The sequence below is a fragment of the Aphelocoma coerulescens genome, chromosome 3 (assembly GCF_041296385.1).
Source record: "Aphelocoma coerulescens isolate FSJ_1873_10779 chromosome 3, UR_Acoe_1.0, whole genome shotgun sequence".
Classification (NCBI taxonomy): Eukaryota; Metazoa; Chordata; class Aves; order Passeriformes; family Corvidae; genus Aphelocoma; species Aphelocoma coerulescens.
In genome coordinates, this window is record NC_091016.1 from 40,716,736 (window position 1) to 40,740,073 (window position 23,338).

Genomic DNA, 23,338 nt, shown 5'->3' on the forward strand with positions numbered 1-23,338 from the left:
TTACAAGATTACTGAGCTAGTGCAGCTGGATATGCTCTTCAGCATTAGGCAGCTGTCCTTGGACAATACTGCCAAGACAGACGTTGTTGGATGTATTTAATATTTGGCAATTGTGGCTGAACTACCAGGACTGTAATGCTCTCAGCATTTACAGATCTATCTCTATTTGAAGTCAAAGGTGACATCCTTACACTTCAAAAACTCTGGTTATTCATCAAGATTAAGCTACGCAACTTGTATGGTGAGTGGCTAAGTTTCTTCCTTGTAAGTTTCTTCAGATACAAAAGACTTGGTGGTAAAAAAACTCCTTGGCAGGCAGTGAGTGGCCTCCTTTTACTGTACACACCATGTCACTGACTGCTTCATGCATTCCTGAATGAAGGAATAACCTTTCTTTTCATGGCTGCATGCCAAAGCAGTAATTGTAGATCTTTCCTATGCTTAAAATCTCTCCAGTTCAAATTACAAAGGCCTTCCAACCGGCATTGACTGGAAATCAGTTTTGGGTATGGGGCAGCATTCTCTTCTGAGATTGCAGTACCAGTTGCTTTGGTATAATGTACATGCAGTGGTGAAACACCACCTTGCTGTTATCAGGTCAGGCACACAAGTCATGTCCTTAGCTTTATCTCTGTACACTACAGCCAGATGTGAGCATCATTACAAGTAGCTGTTGGGTGTAGAATTCGAGCAGTGCATGTAGCCAAGGGAGGAGCCACCAGTGCTGATCAGAAAAGGCTTGGAACGCTGCTTTCTCTGTGTCCTGGCACGTCAGTACCACTTGCTGGTGTCTAAAGGGAGCACAGACTGATGCCATCTGGCTGGACTTCCTAAGGACTTCTGAACAACAACCCTGCATAACCTTGGCTCCAAGTAGAGTGGTCATATAAAAATACTGCATGGGAAGAGTTACACTTCTGCTTAAACATCAGGGAGTCTGCGTATGAGAATACAAGCCCAGAAGTGCACTCCCCTATCCTCTGCAAAGACAGAGGGATACTGGCAACCAGTGAGGAAAGCAGAGCATGAAGTTGGGGAATATGAAAAAGTCCTGCACAAATGGAAAGCCCTTGTAACCTTCTCACAATTTTGACTATACTAAACAGGCATCTCTGAAGAGCAGTAAAAATTTCCTCCAGAGCTGAGTGCTGTCGAGTGTTACTGCGTGCCATTAGTGCTGTCTTAATGCCATCAAGCTGGGATACAAAGGAAAAATACACAAAAGCAAGATCAGAGCAGCTGATGTTAAGCCACAGCAAAGCTCAGCAACACTGAAATGCTTAACCTGGGAAGAAATTCTTGGAGCTTTTACTAAATTCAAGGTTTTGTTCCTGCATGAAGCCAGCTAAGAAAAGGCAATTTAGTGTCTTGCAGGAAAAGAATGCATAGAGTCAAACCTGGGACAGAATTAAAAAAGGCACCAGTCTGGAGCCAAATTAGAATGCTCAATAAAGTTTTCCAGTATATGAAGCAGAGGGAAAGCAGTCTGATAACCATCTACTGTTGCAGCTGGCAGGTGCATTAAAACTCACTTTCATTCTACAAAAGGAATCAGAGCCACTGTTTGGTGACTGGCATACTGGATTATTTTTGCCTCTAGCTTTGCACACAAAATCAATTGAAGTGTGAAAAAGAACCTGAGTACGAAAAAATGAGCCAATATTGTCAGCACAGAATAAATGATGCAGTGGCAGCAATAACAGAACTTTTTCTGCAGAGAAGATATTTATGAAAAAATGTAATTTCCTCTTTCAGTAAAGGCGAGTTAGTCTGCAGGAAGATTGTGTGAACTTCCCAGCTCTCAATTACATATTCACACATTTGTAAAGTTCCAGAAACACTTTATTTAAAAATGGAGTTGTAAATGCATATAACAAAATAACATACATAATAAATGTAACAAAAATAAATAAGGAGAACATGTCCATACAAAATAATAACATAGTAATGCAAAATGCTTATTACACAACATAAAGGTAAAAATGCCTGAAATAACACAAACAGAATCTCATATGAAGAGCCTGCACCTTTAATCCTTCCTAGCCATTTCCTACTTTTCACTTGAATCTGCAGAAAAATTATGTTCCCAAGCATTAAACAAAAGAAGGAATTATGGTGATGGTTTGGTACACTCAGTTTTCAACACCTAACTCTAGTTTCCATTTATTTTTGCCCTTCGGCACCTCCAAAAAGTTTTCCTGTAGCCTCTGAAATCTAGTGTCATTCAGGCTCCCACAGTTAGTTGGAGTAGAGCATATTGAGTCATATATGAAGACTGTTTGCTTTTAATTTTTTTAAAGAAAATATGAAATCCATTATACAACAGATTAGTGGTTTTGTTTTTACATCTCTACAAAAAAAGTTTTTGCATCTTTATTAACTGGTCCAACTCTTACTGATTTCTGAAAGCCTGTACAATTTAAAAGCGTACAGAAAGTAGGTTTTTTTAAAAACAAATCTCATATAGGATTATTGCTGAAATATTAAAGACCATTTCATAAAAGCTGCAAAACTGTATCTTTAACCTTAATATATAGAGACTGATGCAAACATAAGAAAATTCCAGTCTATTAGTTACATTTAACAGAAAAAACATTCCTCCAAATTACAGTGTTCTGGAAATACAAAGTAATTTACTTTAATTTTTATTATTATTTCCAAATGTTAAGTTACTGGGACAACTGATAAGGAAAATAAGGCTTATATAGGAAACTTTAAATAGACTTGCTTTTCAGTGATAATAAGCAAAATGTCCATGTTAGCAGTCGTCGTTCAGAATCCTTTTAAATATGTAAGACAGGGACAGCTTTACTAGCAAGACTACAGGAAAATATACAGAAGCAAATAAAACCATTTGCTTGGGAGTGCATCTATCGATCAAGCAAATCATGACAACTCTATTTCCAAGTCCCCTAAAGAAAATTTTACATCTCATGATCATTCCAAATAAACAGTAATTTCTTCTGTAAGCTTATGTTGCATTTGGATTGGTGAGAGCCCATTTGGCTCAATATGCTTTAATATGTCCCACATTACTATATGTTTAAATTTGTTTCCTAGTTTCAACAAAGATTTGGGAAATGAGATATGAAACACTTCTACTTTCGTTAACATCAAAAAGACTTTTGAAGAAGATCAAAAAGTGCCAAATAGTCTTTTCAGAAAGTGGATTAAAACACTGTAATGATAATACAAGGACAGTATTATCAGTTTTGTATATACACCAAAACACTGCTTGCTGTTCAATGACATCGATATGTTCACCTACCACTCCCAGCAAATCTTAGTGCAAACATAATATGTGAACTTATTTGTAAACCCCAAGACAATTTACGCAGCAACAAGGTTACATAAACCACAGAACTGTTTGAGATTTTCCAGTACGTGAGGATGAATGCTTTCTAAAATCTGTCTTACTTTCGCAGTAATGTGTCATTGTAGTCAAAGATAATGTTTCCTATATAAATCATCTAATTCAGAATCAAATGTAACTGTTCAACAGTTCTGTACAAGCTTTAGAGGAGGAAGTCCATTCATCAGAGCAGCTTGGCAAAGAGATTTGGGGTTTTCAGTAAATGTTAGACTGCTTGCATGGCTTTTAAAAAGAAATAAATCTATTAAGGGAAAACTGCTGATATAATAATTCTTTTGCAAAGCACACAACCACAAAGGGCAAACCTGCCACAATCTGCTTTCCTACACTGTATCTATGCATATCTTTATGATTTGAAAAGGATTTGTGTGACAATCAAAGCATCACAATTAAAGAAAACTGGTTTAATAAAACAACTGCTGTTTGACCAAGCCTTTTTTTTTCTTTAATTATAAAAACGAACATTGTAAGTTTTCCTTGATTTTCTAAACATTCCACATGAAAGGTTTTTGTATCAAACACTGAGATGTCACTCACGCAGGGTGGCATCTTCTTCTTCCCCATCTGGGTTAAACCTATTGAAATGTATGCTGAAATCTGCCTCGGATTCAGCATTTTCCAATTCCGCTGCCACAGGGCCGGTGGCAGGATGAGCAGCCCGAGCCTCGGGCTGGCAGTTTGGCTGCGCTGGAGGGCGGGGGCCTTGGGAAACAGGGCTGGACTTCGGCTTCGGCTGAGCTGGTAACATGGGGCCGGCGAATCCCAAGTTGCTCAGAGCATCCAGGGTACCATCGGGGTCAATCATAGCATTAATTGCTAAGCAATCAAGAAAAGATGAGAAGGATAGGGAAGAAGCCATAAAAATTACAACTTTCTGTTACTATAAAAGTATGGAAATCCTTATCTTACACTTTTATTTTTATGATGACAGACGTGAGATTTTATGTGTGCTGCCCATGACAAAGAAATGGTGTATCCAACATGGCTGTAAACTGATACATATATTCAAAAGCAGTTACATAAATTAAAACTTAGCTGAAATGAAACTGCACAAACTAAACACTGCCTGATGTGTGGACAGGAAACAGAAATGATAAACTACCTACGATAAGGTCATAGGGACTGAAAAAGGGAATTTTAATTTAAGTGTTTTTTTCCCCCTGATGTTACCATTTTATCATGCTTTGTTCCACCCCACCCCCAGAAAACAGCCATAGTTGCTGATTCCATGATTGAACCAAATTTGTATAAAAGAGCAATCATTTAGCTACTCAGTGAGGGCAAACTGAAGCACCTATTATACTATTATAATTATACTATTAACATATTTGTCACATTTAACAGAACTCTTTTTTATTTTCAAAAATGTACTAACATTTATTACTAATTTGTCTCTAAAGGTGGTTAATGACTCCTCCTGAAACATTCTTTTTAAAAAAATGTTTTGCAATAGGATAAAATCTGAATACTAAAAACAAAAAAGATAAGTTTACAACTAACATAATAATAAACATGGACCACTAATCTATTTGACCACCATTGTTATTGAACAGTAAACTAAGCATAAACAATACACAAATAAGACTGCAACTTCTTTTTTTAAAAAATACTCAGTTTTAAGTTTATTTTGATAAATGGAATATATGTAACATTAATATTAAATAACTAAACAATATTAAATAATATTAAATAATTAAATAGCAGACCTTGTAAGAAAAACATACTTCTTTCCACTTTATATATAGAGAAGACTGTGTGTGAAAAGCCAAGTAACTTTTCAATTTTGTAGTCTGCGGGCTCCACAGTGACAAAGATTGGATTTTGCAGTGTGAAGGGAGGATGTCAAGAGCTAATTCTAAATTTTCATTTTATTGTAACACAGACACTTGTGGGTTTTTTTGAGGTTTCCTACAGATTATGTCTCAGTGCATTCCTTATACTGAATTGTGCTACACATGAGGGTATTACTGATGTGCACAGCTTATTTTATAAAGCCTGATCTCAGGATTCTCTATCACCTACTCTTCAATATTTACCCACAAAAATATTCTATTAAGACTGTTTCACAAATAATTCCTTTGGGATTCTCAGGACTACTTATTTATCCTTTTATCACCCATATAAAAAGATATGATCACTCTTCTGCTTTTAAAAAAGCCCAGCCATGTTTGTTTATCAAATGTATCAGCAGTTATATGATATAAATGCATAAAACTGATACTGTGAATAAATTTTAATAAATCACAGTAACTTTGTTTCATGGTGTACATATACACATATAGATGTCTATTAAAAAAAAATTAAACAAGCAACCACAGAAGAGAAAAGTGAAAAAAGATTTGTACCTTGGAGCTGCTTCTCAACTCGTTTCAGTTCCTGTAAGATTGATGATATTTCCTAGAAAAGAAACAACCATGTTTCATTGTCATAGAATCACAGAATCGCCAAGGTCAGAAGAGACCTTGAAGTATTAAGTCCAGCTGACCCCCCAGCACTGCCACTGCACCCCTTAAACCACTAAATCATCACCCAGTGTCAGATCCTAGTTGTTTAGGAGATGCCTCCTAAACAACTCCAGGGATGGTAACTCCACCACCCCTCTGGGCAACCTGTTCCAATGCCTGACCACTCTAACAGTGAAAAGTATTTTTCTAATACCTAATCTGAATCTCCCCTGTCCCACCTTAAGGCCATGATGGAAAAATAATGGAAATTTCCATTATGGAAGAAGAGATTTAAACTACCTCTCAGTAGTGAACAACCACCCTCCCCACCTTCAGCAATTGCAATTTGCTAATTGGATTGTCCCTTCTGGCATCAAGAACATCCCTACTGGTGGTGGCCCAGCCATGTACCCCAGGGGTCCTGTGTGGCTGTGCTGGAGGCTGGCAAGCCATGTCCCACTCAGAAATCCAGAGCCTTCTGCACTGACTGCCTGCTGCTGTCCACAAGGCCTCATTCTGACCCTTGCTCATCTGCCTGTGCCACCTCTGCTCAAGCACAGACTTACAGACACCACAGCTCTGTAGAGATCGGGCAAAGTAACAGCAGACCTTGAAAGGGAAGTTACAGGATGAACTCAGTATTAAATGGAACAGAGTGATTTATAAGGTTGTAGAGATGTGAGTCAGACAGTGAGATGACTGCATCAAGGTTCTGTCTGCACCCACTGGCCCTGTCACCACGAGACCCTGCACAGCACACCAGTGCTGGGGCCTCAGCACTCCTCTGCCTTAGAGATTTTTCTCCCCTGTGCTAAGACAGCCACAGCCCCAGCAACACACTCAGAAACATGGCAGTCATTAAATGTACTACATCTTAAGCTGCAGAATCACAGAATATCCTGAGCTGGTAGGGACCCCCAAGGATCATTGTGTCCAGCTCCTGGCCCTGCACAGGACACCCCAAGGATCACACCATGTGCCTGAGAGCATTTTCCAGATGCTTCTGGAACTCTGGCAGGCTTGGTGCTGTGACCACTTCCCCGAGTCATTTTCCTAGTTACAGAATTAGCATATTTATATTAATATAAATACATAAATCCTACAATTGAAGGGTCCTACACTGGACAATAGTGTTAATCCAACTGCTGAGGAGAGCTGTCAGTGGTATTCTAAAGCTGAGAATTTTCAAAGGCACTGATTTCAGAAAACCATTAATCCATTTCAGAAAGCTGTTCTGTACTAAGTACTGTGATTTTCAGGGTGGCAAAGAGATTGATTATCTTTATGAAGTCATATCTTTTAGTAGATTTCCTATCTGAGCTGGACATAAATGTTCCAAGGACAAAACAAACATCACTTACAACTGTCTCTCTTAACTTTTAATGTTCTGTGGTGAAATTAAGCACTGCATTTGGAAAATATATTGCTCTGAAAACTAAGCAGAAACTTGAAAATCAGTGCACAGACAAAAAACTGCCAAACAACCCAAAAACTTTCAAGCAATGCAAGATGCTTCAATACATTGAAAAAAATTTAGTAAAATGCTAAATTTAGGAATAAATATACAACTAACCTTTTTCTTTTTTAAGGAGTATCTTAAAACCCCATATTCAGGGCATTTAGAATATAAAATATTAAATCTGGATCTTATTCTGCACATGGATAAGAGAAACTCCTTATATTGTAGTATTTCTAAAATTAGAAACTTCCATGAACTTACTTAATTTTTTAAATTAAAAAAACTATCAGCAAACCTATTAAATTATAATACTGAGTCACTAATGATTGCTCTTGATAAATACACCATTCTGCAGAAATTACAGGCCAAGTTTTTTATACTTCCAGGAAAAATCAGTCTGGAGGAGTTTAATAACTGATGATGGGCTAACAGAGAAGTGCTAGCCCATTCAATGCCAGAGGAAATGTATTCACATTTGAGTTCTGAGCAATCCATATGAAGTATGTGAGCAGTTTCCCACCTTTCTCCCAGAAAAAAAACCTGCCTCTGTAAGCAGACGTTCTTAAGAGCAAGACTCTGCAGATGGATAATGTAGCTCAGCTCTGCCTGCTCTCACATGCAAGGATGTTTTTCAAACTCTACACTCTGTGTTTAGAAGCAAAGGAGAAGTGTACTGAGACACAGTGTGTGGTCTGTCCCCTCACATTGTCACATAGTCTGGTCATGACATGGCCTGAATTGGGCCATAAACCATAGCTGATTTATGTTATTAGGCTTTTACATAAAACAGCTGGAGTTCCAGTGGGCACCCTATGGGTACCACTTCCAGACAAAACCAATGGGATTAGTTTTCACTGAAGAGTCCTTTTATTGCAATGTGTCTATGGATTATTTTCATCACGTGTATTAGAACACAACAACTTCTCTAAGTAGTAATAATCAGTATTAATAGTGTTAAGTATTATATACTAAGTATTAATGATTAGTAGGTAAAGTAGTTTTTAGATTTTAAAACAAGTTCATTCAAAAGCAATCTAACATTCAAAATAATGGTTGTTACCTTTTGTTAAACAAATATACTGATGGTCTATATATAGTCTGAATCCCTTTTACTGCATTCTTTATCTGAATTTTCCCTGAACAATTACTTCTTTCTTTATGAGACAGTAAGTCTTAATAATTATTAAAGATTAGGTTTATTCTTGAAATATACTTAGTGTCTAAATAAAGCCTTTTAATGATTTTTGCCCTTATGTCATTGAAATACAACACATTCCTCTACTGATTACTTAGCCATTAGATAAGCAGCATAATCAGTCCCAGAAGATTCATACCATGCTTGATGTTTTCACAATAGGAACTTCACTTTCAGCTCGTAGCTTGTTTTCAATTTCCTCCCAGTTTCTGTCTTTGTCCTTAAATAATATTCTAGAAGAAGGAAATACAACAGTATGTTTAAAATAGAAAAAAACCCCACAAAATAAACTGAAAGATGAAATAACATGATAGGAGAAAACAGCATTAGGAGTACTGAATGAAAGTAAAATGTAAAATATTGAAACCTGATAGAATGTAACCATACAGTTTAAATTTTCAGGGAAGCATACAGGCTTTCAGCAAAAGCATTATTATTGACATTAAAATGGCAGTTCTGTAGCTAAATATTTGGTGTATATACATACAGACACAGCTGATTCTGTCCTCCAGTACTGACACATTTTTTAAAGCCAACTATTTTACTGTAGGGAGAAAATTCTCCATTAATACTGCATTTTACAACAATAGCAAAACATAAGATAAATGAATTCAACTTTTACACTTGTATTTTATATTCATAAAAAATAAAAACACTTTAGGAAATTACAAAAATGCTGTTCATAGAAGAAGTTTTCATTGAAAAGTATTAATATGTAAATTTTATATATATATATATGTATGTATGTTTTAGTAGTATGAGTATCACTCATATTAACGTTTAAAGAAGTCACTTCAAATTGTAAAACCCCAAAGCATACTGTGAGATTCCTATTTTTTATGTTCAGTTCCCTGCTTGATAAAATTTTTGTTTCCATTGTCATATAATAAACATAATTTAAACTTTCTTCATTGGCACAATTGGAAAAGAAAAAGCAAAAAAAAAGCAATGTGCAGATATTTAAGGTCTGTGAAGTGACACCATGATGACACAGAGGTGTCCAAATCCACTTCTTCTCTAATCGGTATTTCACAATTAAAAGTTCAAAAACAGCTGCAGTAAAACTGCTAAGCAAACAAACCAGACAATTTCAAATCATGGTCAAAGAGTAGCACATTTTAAAGAAACTGTCACTGTAACTAGGTCTCTGAAGAAATAATTTTTAAGTTGGAAGTTCATGATAGAGTGAATGTCACAAAGACTAAGAATTTGAAAGAAAGCTGTGAGCCTTAGTACTGCATTTCTGTTCACCTTTCTTCAGTTATGTATATCCTATGGAGAATTTAATTCTCCATATATCACCCTGCCAAGAATATCTAATTTTGCAAAATAGGTACCCTGCCTTATTTTATCAGTGCACAAATGTCTGTAGACCACTCATCCAGAAGCTGCTTTAACTCTTTTGTCTTTGAGGTCTTCACACTCCGCTGCTTTGGAATGTGTTTATGTCAGAGGTTTCACTGCAAGGAAGTGCTACTATGATGACACAATGTCATGGGATTGAGGCAAGTGACCACTTCTGCCAGATTTGGGTGTATTCACGTACAAAGCATACAAGGAGTAAACATTAATACATACTTTTTCTTGGGGAAGGAATAAATAAATTAAAAGTAATCAAAACTGCACTGAAGAAAGCATGGAACACGTTATGGCCTTAACTAGGGTCATCATCTTTTGAAAAAGTTCATCATCAGATGTCTGGCAAATTTTTTTATGTTCTGGGAGTGAAAAAGCTTGCAAAGCCATACAACTGCAAACTTGGATACCAGAAAGTTCAAATATAATGGAAAATTTAGTGTTTGCCTGTCATTGAGGAGTTCAAATACACATTAAAAAAAAAAAAGAAGAAAATAAAGCAGAGACAATGAAATCCTTTACAGGATTGTAATTAAAAAAAAAAAGCAACTTCTGGAAATATTTGACTCAGTATACAGACACTCTTACGCAGCTATACTTCCTCTAATATAATAGCATTTATATCACCCTGGAAATCAGCAGGAACATAGAAAATAAGGCTTTATTTAGCAGTAAACATCACTAGCACAAAAAAAAGGTAAGCTATTGTGACATTGTGTGATTTTTCGTCTTCCTTCTTGCCATGCTCTATTAAAATAATTCCATCCTGATGTATATGATCAGTGCCTTTGCTTCTGTATGTGGTGTTTTTAGAGCTAATGTTCTTACTTCTCTTTTAAAATTTAAAAAGTTCTCATTTAATCAGTCATTTCATTAAAAAAGAAGGAAACAAAATGAAAGCATTAATTAGAAATTTTGAAACTGTTATTATTTAAACTATAAAGTGGACAGGCCAATTTGTTTTTACTATAAAGTCTGGAAGCCTATTTCCTTTTTACTTCATCTTTTTGAATTCTTCCTTTAGCTATTTCTAACTTCCTTTTAACTTTGCTCTTCCTCTTTCTAACCATAATTTTCAAGTTAAAAAAATGTATTTATAAATGCCTGTTGCCTTCTTCTCTTGCTTCTCCCTATCTTCTGAGGCAAATCTTACTTGATTATGCTCAATCCCCATTTTTCCTTCCGTGCCCTTTGCAGGATGCACAGCAAACAGCAGAGGCCAACAAGCAGTACCTCCACTGACATGACTGATTTGCTTAGGTTGTGCCTGACTGAAGAGGCATGTGCCCATGACACTGCACGCACACAGCCGAGCACTGATAACACCGTGCAGATCTTCTCACCACAAAACCTCCTTACCTCTCTTCCCTTCACAACCTCTGAAAACTCCTGCAAACTCATTGTAACATATAAAAGCACAAACACAGGCTAGGTAGAGAATAGATGGAGAGCAGACCTGGAGAGAAAGGCTTGGGGGTGCTGGAGGATGAGAGGCTGGACATGAGCCAGCAATGTGCACTCACAGCCCAGAAACCCAATTGTATCCTGAGCTGCAACAAACAGAGGGTGGCCAGCAGGGTGAGGGAGGGGATTCTGCCCCTCTGCTCTGCTCTGGTGAGTCCCCACCGGAGTGATGCATCCAGCTCTGGAGTTCACAAAATAAGAAGGACATGGACCTCTTGGAGTGAGTCCAGAGAAAGGCCACAAAGATAATCAGAGGGCTGGGGCACCTCTTTTATGAAGACATTGTAACTATTCTGGGCAGCAATTTTAACTGGCTTAATTCCAGAAAGAAGAATAGCAGCACACCAGCTGGCTGAACTCATGTATTTCAAAACGAAGCTAAGGTAAAAATCTGTAACATGTACTAGCTGCCTTATATGCTCCCTAAAAAACAGTATTAAAAGTAGTGCTGCTTTTCTGATTCAAAATATAAATGAAATTATGAATAATATGGTATTATTCAAATCCATTCTGAGGAAAAGAAAGTCTTGAACATAGCCCTGGGGAATATGCTACATAATTCCTTATTAATATGAATTTACTGCATTTTTATAGAAACAAAGCAATTCCCCTTTCTTTAAGTATGTATGAAATACTTGTACGTATGCTTGTATTTATAATATCATACATGATCACATAATTATTACATTCAGTAGTAGCTGTCTTATATTTTAAGATCAGCAAATTAATCAGAAATGTGTAAGACCTAGATTTACACCAGTAAAAACAACTCACAAAAATCCTTAGAATAGCATAGTAAAAATGAGTCACAGGCTTCTAAAGAATTGATTCTTCACTTGGTGATACTCTTCCTACTAGAAACTAGGACTAGAAATGGTAGTTAACCTACAGTTTTTACCAATTTATATAGATTATTATTAGTTTTCTTCTTGATTTCTATGGTCAAATCATTTTTGGTATTCCCATGAGAATACAATCTTCAGATATGTTAGTATTTTGCTGCTTTTACTAGTTACAGCTCCTCTGCTGGAAGTATGATGGATGTTGTTCTGTCCATGTAAACTTTCCTGATATTCCTCTTCATATAAAGTGAAATAAAAAGAAGGAATAATGGAAAAAGTATTCATTCCAAATCTTTCTGAATTCTAAAAAAATCCCTAGCTAACAGTGCTTTTTTAAAAGACAAGTTTCTACTACCTACATTTGTTCTGTGTCTATTATACCTATCTTTTTTACTGCTGGGAATGTTGATGAGAAGAGACATTTTCAGCAATAATAGTAATTTTTGAAAACCCACCTTATTTTGCCAGCTGTTTTGTCTATGGATTGTCTTATCTTGCGAGAAAACTGGAAGACTGAGGACAACAGCAAACTGTCCCCCATAACCTGCAAGAAGTTTTTAATAAGAAAGAATATTATTAGTTTAATAGTAACAATTCCATATATTTTGGTATCTTTAACTATAATCTTACTTATGTTTTAATTGCTAACATATACAATGATATTTGAACATTTTGCTAGTAAAATAATACACAATTTTTTCCAATATTAATGCCACCTGCTAGAGGTAGGAGAGACAGGATAATGTCTACAATATTAAGTGGGGAGATAATTGTAAAAGCTTAAAATCGAGACATTCTGTTGTGTGCTCACTTCATCTCTGCTCCAAGTCCTCCTGCGGGTAATTGTTGGGGGATCGAGGGCCTCTGTCAGCTGAGGTCTGGCATCACTAGGCCGACCATTCCCTTCCGGGGGTTTCGCATGCACTATTGGAGGGATTTTTCTAAAATTGAGACTTTCATCAAATACTCGGTCCACCAACTGCAGGATAAAAGAAAAATGAAGTTCATGAAATCTACTGGATACATCCAAAAATCAGATTACTGGGGTTTTTTCTCCTAAAACAGTTTATAAGATGCCTATCAAATAATAATCATTCTGTTGTCTTCTATAGTATAAAATGATCATCTCTTGTGTCAGAATATCTTGTACAAATGAATGTTTGGGTTTTTTTAAAGTATCAGACATACATGGCAAATTTAGACTACCTCACTGAAATTTTGCTTATTGGCAGCTGATACAATAGCTACCTATAAACTGGTACTGAACAATTTATTCATTCGATTAATGGAATATATCTGTGGAATTAAAAAGAGTACTCTGAAATGTAGGGGTTTTTTTCCAAATTAGTCACAGTGTTATAGAAAGACCTACACTAACTAAAGGAGATACTGCCACCTGCAGTATGTACACAATGCACTGTATTTTTTGAAGAAGAAAAGAATTATTTAATAATAAAAAAATTGGAGTGATCTAACTGGATCTGAGAAAAGGTGTGTTTTACTTCCTTAAAGTTTACCCACAGTCCATGAGAATTAAAACCAAAATCTATGTGAGTGCATTTATAATTTTTCGGAGTACCCAACTCACAGATTTCTTATTGCTGTTTATATCTTTTTTTCCACAGAAAAAGGCAGTATTAAACTAACCACAGTAAACTAGTGTATTAACCAAAATTTATGCACACAAAAATGAATAAAACACATTTTGAAAGGAATACTATGAAAAAAAAATGCATTAAACATTTACAACGCATTATTATGGTGAATTGTAACATGGTAGAAAGTGATGACTTAAATTCAGATTAACATGTTTACCAGCATTAGACCTGCGATGGTTACTAGAACACGTTAGTCAATATATTCATAGAACAGCACACCAGAGGTAGGCAAAGAAAATAAGAATTGTTAGAGGCATAAAGCAAACTTACTCCAAGGCAGTTTTTGACAAGTTATTAAGAAAGAAAATCTAAAGTTAACTGATGGTACCTAAATATTTCAGTGTTCAGAAGATGAAAGTTTTATGTCACCTGCGAAAAGAGGGACTTTTTTGTTTTTAATAGCTTTGCAAAGAATTAAATGTATACATTTATATATAGTTTTGCATACACACTAGTATCTTTAAATGCACTTAGATACCATCCAACAGTATCTAAGGCTACAGACAAGCAGGAAACAAATAACTATCTTGTCCTATGTTTCGTGGAAAAAAAGAGACAGACAGTATGGCATCCTTTTGACAAAGCTGTATTCACAGGGTAACTTCTGGGTTGTTTGTTGAAATGTAAAGGAACTTTAAATTAAAAAAAACAATGCAGAGATCATGCATACGGGTTGAGTGGAAGTAACTAAAAAGGCTATGCAAAATGCTAAAAGCAAAAGAAATAAAGAAAAGGAAGAACCTTATGCATTTCTCCATGAAGATCTCCTACCTCTTCTCTAGTGTCTATGGCAGAGCCAGGGGTGGTGGCAGCAGTGCTTACTGTGGTACTGGGGGCAGTGCCTGATGAAGTCACTGAATCTATCTCTCCTGCTACATCGTTGATTTCCCGTGCGATGAGAGCCAGATCTTGACTGATCCTAGTAATAAAGAGAGTGTTACATTCTCCCCTACAAACGCTTTTGGGCCAGTAGAGCCCAATCTGCAGCCTTTGAGGCTGTAAGTTCTAGTTCCTGACAACCGTGCTATGAAAACGTGCATGCCTTTCTAAACAGAAAGATTATCTGTAGAACCATAAAAGCAAATTCTGTCTGAAGCTTTTAACAGCATGCCTTTCTGGAGGAAGAAGGTGCAAGGCAATCTCAAAAGACAGAATATTCTAGTTTTCTTCCCAGGATTCAGACAGATGCATGCAATATGCTGTATCTCCAACACAGAGGATGCATAGGAAATATGCTGAAAATACTGCACACGTGACCTGTGTAACATGGCAGTAAATCTGAAATGTTCAGAAAGCATTTAATTTATACCTTAGTTTGCCAACTTGAAAAAAACGTCTTCAAGACCTCTGATTTTCTAGCAGCCCTGCAGCTTGCTCAAATCAAGCTTCCCATGTGTTTGAAATTCCCTAAATCCTCAAATTTAATCAAGACAAGTTTTTCAGTGGGAAAAATAGAACATACCTTTAAAAACCTGGATATAATAGCATTACAAAAATACAGCTGAATTCTCAGCCAAAAATTCCTTTTACTTTCTTCTGATTCACCACACCAAAAAACCAGCTTTGCTCTGTGTTCTGCTCAGCACAGGGAGGAAACTTGGCTAGCTCTGCTTGTGCTACTCCTCCCCAGGACACCCCAAAAGGAGGAGAGAACAAGACAAAAAACCCCCACAAAGCAAAACCTAAAAACCCTTACTAATTATGACACCCTGATCTCCAGCTTGGATCACACAGTTGAGAAGAGCAGACTGCCAAGTGATCCCCTCTCACACTTCTGCCCGACAGCACTGAAGGCACAGAAGCCGACAGTGCCACTTCTGCGCCACCGAGGCCTCGGTGACGCGCAGCACCCGCCACTCAAGTGGGAGGAGGTGCACAGCCACACGACAGTGACACACCCCGGGCTCAACAGAGATGCATTTCTCAAGGTGAGCTTCCTTCTGCTCATTATTTTCACTTTGTCTTCAAGTCAAAAAGAATGGACACTACTGGCCTAGAGGTAGTTTAAGATTAAGTGAACAGAATTTCAACTAGACAGGCAAACATAACTAGAGAAATTTCCAGCATTGGATTTTGTGAGTAACCATCAGCAATCTGCAATGAAGTGCAACTTTGTGTGGCTTAGATACACATATAATTGGAACATGGCTGTAAACAAATATGTGGCAATTACCTGTCACCACTCAAGACAGTATTTCTGATTTTAAACTATTAAATACTGGAACAGTAAAGCATAAGACAAGTCAATTGCTCATTTAAATAAATTAAAATATGATAAGTGCCTATTACGGCATTGGTTAATTTAACTTATTTATTATAGCTTTTGGGTCAATTTAATTTATCTTTCATGTTCTTATATATGCCATTAAAAATCCAATATTCTTAGTAATAGAGATACTAAAACAGCTACTTCCTTTGTCTCATACAATCATCTAACTTTTTCCTGAAATAGAGAAGTTGCTACTATTCACATTTGATTTTCTGGGACAAATTCTGGTATTTAATGAGTACTTGTGAAGAAAATAAAACCAGGAGATTTCAATTATCAGCAAATTTTCCAGAAGAAAAATGTCATTAAACACCATAATCAAAAGTAGCATCAACTAACTAAGACTTAACTCTTCACAGAAATCAGCAATGCTTGAACATGACACAACCACTTCATCTGAGTTCTTACCAAGAAATCAGAATTACATAAAGTGTCAGATCTCTATATAAAAATGAACTCAAATGAATCCTGGAAGTATCAGAGTAAACAACCCTAACATTGATGGTAAGCAGCTTGGTAGATAATTACCATAGTCAAACATCAGTCATGTGAACAAAACCTGGAATTATTTTCAATGTGACAGTAAGCTATAGTCTAGTACTCAATTACATTTCTGTATAGAAACAAGACAGAGCACTACACAAGAAGCATTGTGAAAAATAAAATAAGACACCAGCTGTGAGTTGAGCCTGAATTTTCATAAATGAAGTTTTCAAGTAATTCTACATTAACTTTCAGAAACAGAAAGCTTAAGGAGTATGTTTTTTGAAATCAGGGACAAGAGACTTAGGCTTTAGGTGTACACTATTTACTCTGTTGCAACTGTAGGCTGCCTTGGAGATCTCTACTGCTTCCTCCATCCAACCTAGCAATCATACAAGGCAAATCAATTCACAGATGCAGAACTAATAAACCTCAAATTCCCTAAATCCCTCAACCTACTCCAGGAAATACTGCTTTAGATTCACCCAGTGAGCAGACTGAGGCGGCTACACAGCTACATATGGAACAGACTCAGTTTCCAACACAAAGGAAAAGGTGAGAACGCACGGCTTGGGATGGAGAAAGCATGACCACCTTTTCCAAAAGCCTGGAACTCTAGTTCTTATTTACCTATAGTGAAAGAATACCCAATGTTAGAAAAACCACAATGAAACAGGAATATTTCTAAGATACCTGTAATAGTGCTGAACTACTGGATTTCCAAAAACATTTTTATGCTTAGTCTACCATGTTACACTTCCTATACTGAGTCAGTGGATTTTAACATCCTTTTTTAACATTTTAACAATACTTTAAAATCCTTGAACAAAATATACATGAAGCTCCTGATATTCCGAGGGTATAAATTCCCTCCATGTCAAAGTGGCTTTAAATCAAGTTTAGTTATCCCAGTAAGTTTTTCTAACACCTCTTTCAAATTTTCAATTTTATTAACATCTGAAAATTGTGAAGTTTCTGCAAAGTGCAAACTGGGTCAGTTCCAGAGGACCAGTTAAAGTATGATGGTAACATGGATGCAATGAAATGTTTGCCTTACGGTTTCTACACTACTTTCTGCTACACATGTATTTTATGAAAGGCTTATCCTTACACCTGCCTAATCTAATCAGTTATTCAACAACAATAACAACAAAAATAAATCAACGAATTTTAATGAGAGCATATAACCATCTATTAATTTTTTAAAAACTCTAAATAGAGTTGAAGAGACCTCGATCATAGAGGCTGGACTGATGGCTGGGATGGAAAAAAAACCCCAGTGTGAACAATAATAGAGCCTATGGTTAGCAAGGCAATGGGAGCAGAGACAAAAAGTATCTTACAGAGGACAGAAGTTAAAAATAAAGCCAGGGGACCAATAATGTGAATCAGCACAAAGATATGCAGACACAGAAAGGGTGAACTAGTGACCTACAGCAAGGGCTCTCAGCAGAGGCTAACAAAAGCAGCTGTTATTGGAAGCAGTGAAAATAGATGACAGCAACCTGGAATTTCTCAGATGCTGAATGCTCGTTTTCTTTACCTTAAATAAGCTCACTTAATGTAGGTTGTGTGAAATTTCTACATAAACCCAAAAATTTGGCAATACTGATTTGAGCCTCTCAGCACTTCCACTGAAAATAAAGGTGAAGAGGTAGGAGAAGTACACAGCCTTTAAAACAACTTTAAAATCCAATATATCAATGTAGAAAAGGGTATGGTATGAATCCCAAGGGAAGAGAAAAACCTGCAAACCTAACCATCAAATGAGCTTAGACTGAATCATCAATTACTTCCAGTGTCAATCTCTCCTAGATGAGCAAAACACACCAAGAAGTTTCGCTGAAGCAGAGGTTCAGCAGAACTATTTATCACAAGGAACCATATAGAATATGCTATGGCTATCATTTTTTTCCCCATATACACACAGACCTTCCTACAGCCATCTCTAACTTTAGATTTCTGAAAAGAAAGAGATGTTCTAGGAAGATGATTTTGAAAAGGTTTATTTCATGATACTATGAGAGTCCCTTAGGTATCTTCTGTGTGCCTCTCAGGCCTCTACATCTTCCCTTTGCACAGATCACACTAGAAAAACAAATGTTAAAAAATATTACCAGGATCAGGAAACAAAAAATAATTAATCACACTAAGAAAAACACTTCCACAGTATTAAGATTTAGAAAATACTCCACACTATAAAGATTAATCTTAAAAGGAAGACGTATTTCTTGTTTAGGCTTCCAAATTAAGTTTGGTGAAAGTCTTTGGAACCTGAAAATCTTTAGAACCTGACACCTAAGTATTAAATAACATTTACGTGCATTCTCTCTGAAGTTTTCACTGCCTGGCTGTTGCATGATGTGGGAATAACTGGTTACCAGAATGTGCAACTAACTTTTCCTTGGTTCACTTGAAGCAGAGTGGCCCCAGCAATAACAGAGGTATTGATATATTAATCTCAAGGACTTGCAACCAAAGAAAATTACTTTTTGGTAAATACGCATGTTTTAAATCAGGAAGTACCTAACATGAAATAATGTCTAGATAAATAAAAAATAAAATGAGAACATGGTCTCTCACATTCCAAAACTCACTTTTTTTCTCTCTCTGTCACCTGTGATCGATCTGAAATTTTATCTCAATACGTAAAGGTACTACAAAATCACATTTACTTCAGCCTCAGGAAATACACGAAGTACCTCTGCAAGTCCCAATAATGCAACTGAAAGTTCATCTTCTGGGATTTGGCTATCATAAATCAGAAGTTACTATCATTTTCCACTGAAAAGAGATGTGCTGGTAACGTGAGTGTTCTGTCTGCCAGTCTCCCAAGAAGAATTTTAAGTTACCCATTCAGTTAGTGAATGAAAGTAGTAAGCAGTGACACAGAAAATCCATTCGCGCTCTGTGTCCTCTCTGTGCACCTGTACAAGTGGCTGGGTACAATGCTCATTATTTCAGAGGCACTCCTTTCAAACCAACCTTGCTATCTCTTCCCGGTGGGCAGTCCAGTCACGAATGTAGTCTTCCTGCTCCTTTATCCTGTGCTTGAATGTGTTGCTGCTTTGAGCTGCTGTCCCAGAGCTCTGCAGTCGTGTGGTTTTCAGGGCTGGAGAGGTACGTAGACGGGTATGTTTAGGGGAATTACGGTTTGATCCGAATTCATCTTCTGAGGTGGAAGCATAATCTGTAGGAAAGCGCCTCCATCTTGCACTTACTAAATTAGTTTAATTATTAAAAAAGAATTATTATGGCATCTTTAATAAGAAAAAACAGCATTATTTCAGAAACATCACAAAAATACGCAGCTATTCATTATCCATCCCCAGGTACCTCACAAAAGATTTATTTACTACATCTTTAAAAGAAAGCTACAGAATTTGTGTTAAATAAAAAATATTGATTAATAAAAACATAAAACTAATGCTCTTTGTATAGTGATGAGTGAAGTAAGATGTAAAAGCCAGTGATTGTATATGAGCTCAAACAAACTGTATTACAAAACAAGGGCCCAATTCATTAACATTTAAGTATATAGTCAGATTGCACTTTTTCTGCTGATTTTTCCCCAAATTTCATTCAAGGTTTATGCCATTCACAAAAAAAAAAGAAGAGATATGAAGGAAGGATGGAGCTGGCACCAAGCCTGGAATGCATGCTTACATAAGAAAAGCATAAAACTCCTAGATGATAGGCAGGTCTTTACCACCCTTAATGATTCTATGATTAAATGTTCAGTACAGAAAAAAAATGTAAAATTAATACTGTGTTATAAAAATCTGCAGCACATCCATAAGAAAAGCAGCCTCAGAGAAAAAAGTATATATTCTGACATGCAGCACATAAAGCATTACACAGCCATGTTGCTGAGGACAGCCTGAAGTATAGGAGAACTGAAACTAAGTAGGAGGTTCTTGTCCCCTTAAGAATTACTGAACTCTAGAAAATGGATTTCAGATGTGCTGTCCTCAAACATTCCCAGCAGGAAGAGATACCACCAAGCGTAAAGAAATCCCCATCACCATAACCTGCAGGGGATTTAATACCCCAAACTCATTGACATTCATGAGGCTCTGTAAGTATCACAGAAAATTAAAAAAGGTGACTACCTCTTGGTAATTGAAAAATACTAGAATTGAATGATGTAAATTGTTTTTAATAATATTACAAAATGCAAGAATTAATAATGATTTCTCCTGATACATTAAAAAAAACCAACATTACAAATGAAGTATACACCAATATGAATTTAAGTAATGAATAATGAAAGTAATTATTGTGTAATGCAAAGATTACAGTATGTAGAATATGACATTGGTGTACAAGCTTACATCCCTTCCCTCATATAAATAATGAATTTTCAATTGCTGAAAACAAAATTTGTGTAATTTTTTTCAGGTTTAAATGTGGGTTTCAAATTATGTCCAGTTCTACTTTTTTAAAATTTTCTAACTTTATTGAAGAAAGTAACAATGTCTCTCCAATTACTTTCTGATCTCTTTTTGGAGGCTTCAAAGTTCTTGATCTTAGGGAAGTAAAACATGAGCAGAAAAAGTACATTTTCCCACCAATAGCATGCAAGCAATGTGTGACCAAAGTCCAAAGAGCTTTATGAGTTGGGCCCACATTTTATCATCAATTTTCGTGTAAATTCTTTGTCCCAGTTCAAATTATATTCTTCAAAGTAATTATAAAATTTATCTTAAAATCTCTCAAGTGAGCTAGTTCAGCAACTCAGCGCTGTACAATGAGCATATGTAATAATATATTTAAAAACTAAAAATTGAATGAGAAGTGAAATATCAGAAACAGATTTGATTTCTAGTACTCTACCACTGTAAGTTTCAACATCAGGGTCTGGGTCTGGGAGAAGCTTGGATTTCTCTGTGTACAAAATAGTGTTTTATCATGTTAATTAGTTTTAAAACATTCAGATTAGAAGCATTTGCTTAAATAAAATATACTGATGAGATTAGGTCCTCTTTTCCACCCACACTTTTTTAGGAAAAGATCATACATTCAATCAAAAATACTGAATTTTGTAAAGACTTAAACATTTCAGAGATACTAACTGAAATGACATCAATAACAATCGTCTACATAGTATCATAAAAACCCTATTTTTAAGACTCTTAAATTTTAAGGCCTTTAAATGTTGGGGGATTACATATTATCAACGTGTTTCTCATTAATATGAGGAAAAAGTTATTGTAGGCCTAGCAGTAAAAATCTGAAAGTTGTATGATTCACAACAAGCAATATCCAAGCATGTTTCCCAGGAAGGTAGCTATATGTTTGCACATATGTGCTTTTAATACTATTTTTAAAATTATGCAGGCCCAAAATGTCATTGTAGTTTATGCAGATTTCTGAAAGCTGTTGTGCAGTTCCTTATCTCAGACACCAAAGCCTGTGAAGATCAGTAGCACTAACTAGAAAATCCTCCAAAACCCTGGCTAAAATAATCAGCATTCAAACCTAATTTAGTGACTACTCTGTGAGAAGTACAATGTCCTCACAACACATTAAGCTGGCAAGTTTGGTGATTTGGACAACACACTCTCACTTTAGAAAGATCTGAGAATAAATTTTATTGAAGATGTTCCTCAAAAAATATTCTACTCTGATGCAACGCCTTCTCAAGCTGCATCCATTTGCAAGAGCCTACTACTAAAATGTACTTAGTAAGGGCTGTTTTTTCTCCATTATCAATTTCTTTCCCCCCACAGTTACCTCAACAGCTTTGATCAACCTATCTGCCAGCTATTTGCAATGACAGCTAGGTCAGCAAGCCAGCAGAGCTGCCAAACACAACTGGCTGCTCAAGGTCTCTCTGTTCTGACTTAATTTTACAGTTGCAGTTTAGCACTTTTGTGCTAGATCTGATCCTGCCGTTTGTTTTCCCCATACATAGCTCCTTCTGTAACAGCATCTTCAGTTTTCCTCCACTGTGAAAATAGGTCTTTGGTCTCTGTTTTTACTGATCACACTCTACTGTTTGATGATGCAGTGCCTTGATCAGAACTTTCACTGCTTGTGCTTTATTATAAAGTTACTAATTCTGCTTCATGTGTCTTCACAGTGTTGTCAGTTATCAAGCCTCCTAACCCAGAAACACTCTGGTAATCACTTGAATGCTGACAATTCTTATCCAAGATGTTCCCTTTATCTGCTTGCCCTTTCATATAAAAGTAGGCAATACTTCACTGCATCAAGGATTAAAAATGATTCTTGAAATTACAGACTTGCTGCTAGGTCTGACAATTTTAATCCTATTATGTTGCAATTCATCCACATGAAGTACAAGACAATAAAAAAAATCCAGAAACTACATCGTATTCTTGCTCTATTTTTACAGGCATGTATGTCTGAACAGTGATTTCGGAAGTGCAGAAGTAACTTTCTCTTTGTAGGCTGGATTTAAGAGGCTACTAATGTTTAGAGATCTACAATGTGGTAATGTTAACTGACCTCTGATGAGATAACCCATGGAACATATTTAACATTTTGAGAGCAGCTAGTCGTCTGGTAAAGGAAACAAAACCCCAAACCTATATTGGTAACAATCATACATTTTCCAGTCTTTCTACGTCCAGGGAGAGAAGAAAATCCATTCCTGTTACACTTTGATTAAATGTGCCTGAAGTAAACACATTCAAACAGTTGAAGCACTTTTGCCAAGCACTTCATTAGTGCTTTCCAAAAGAGCGAAAATTAATTGAATTGTTGACTCTTCTAGAAACAAAATTAAATTGAGGAAGTAAAAGTGGCGTATATATAATAGGAGATGCA

General features: G+C 36.2%; 1 protein-coding gene across 1 annotated transcript in view; it reads right to left on the reverse strand.

The window, feature by feature from the left end:
* Positions 1-1,836: 1,836 nt before the first annotated feature.
* Positions 1,837-23,338, reverse strand: part of CEP170 (centrosomal protein 170) — a 96,619-nt gene continuing 75,117 nt past the window's right edge. The window contains exons 13-20 of the mRNA XM_069009904.1: positions 21,380-21,430; positions 19,529-19,763; positions 14,563-14,710; positions 12,945-13,112; positions 12,589-12,677; positions 8,611-8,704; positions 5,719-5,770; positions 1,837-4,189 (exon numbers count right to left, since the gene is read on the reverse strand). Of these exons, the coding sequence (XP_068866005.1) occupies positions 3,903-4,189; positions 5,719-5,770; positions 8,611-8,704; positions 12,589-12,677; positions 12,945-13,112; positions 14,563-14,710; positions 19,529-19,763; positions 21,380-21,430 (1,124 nt within the window). The 3' untranslated portion in view covers positions 1,837-3,902. The remainder of the gene's footprint in view (positions 4,190-5,718; positions 5,771-8,610; positions 8,705-12,588; positions 12,678-12,944; positions 13,113-14,562; positions 14,711-19,528; positions 19,764-21,379; positions 21,431-23,338) is intronic.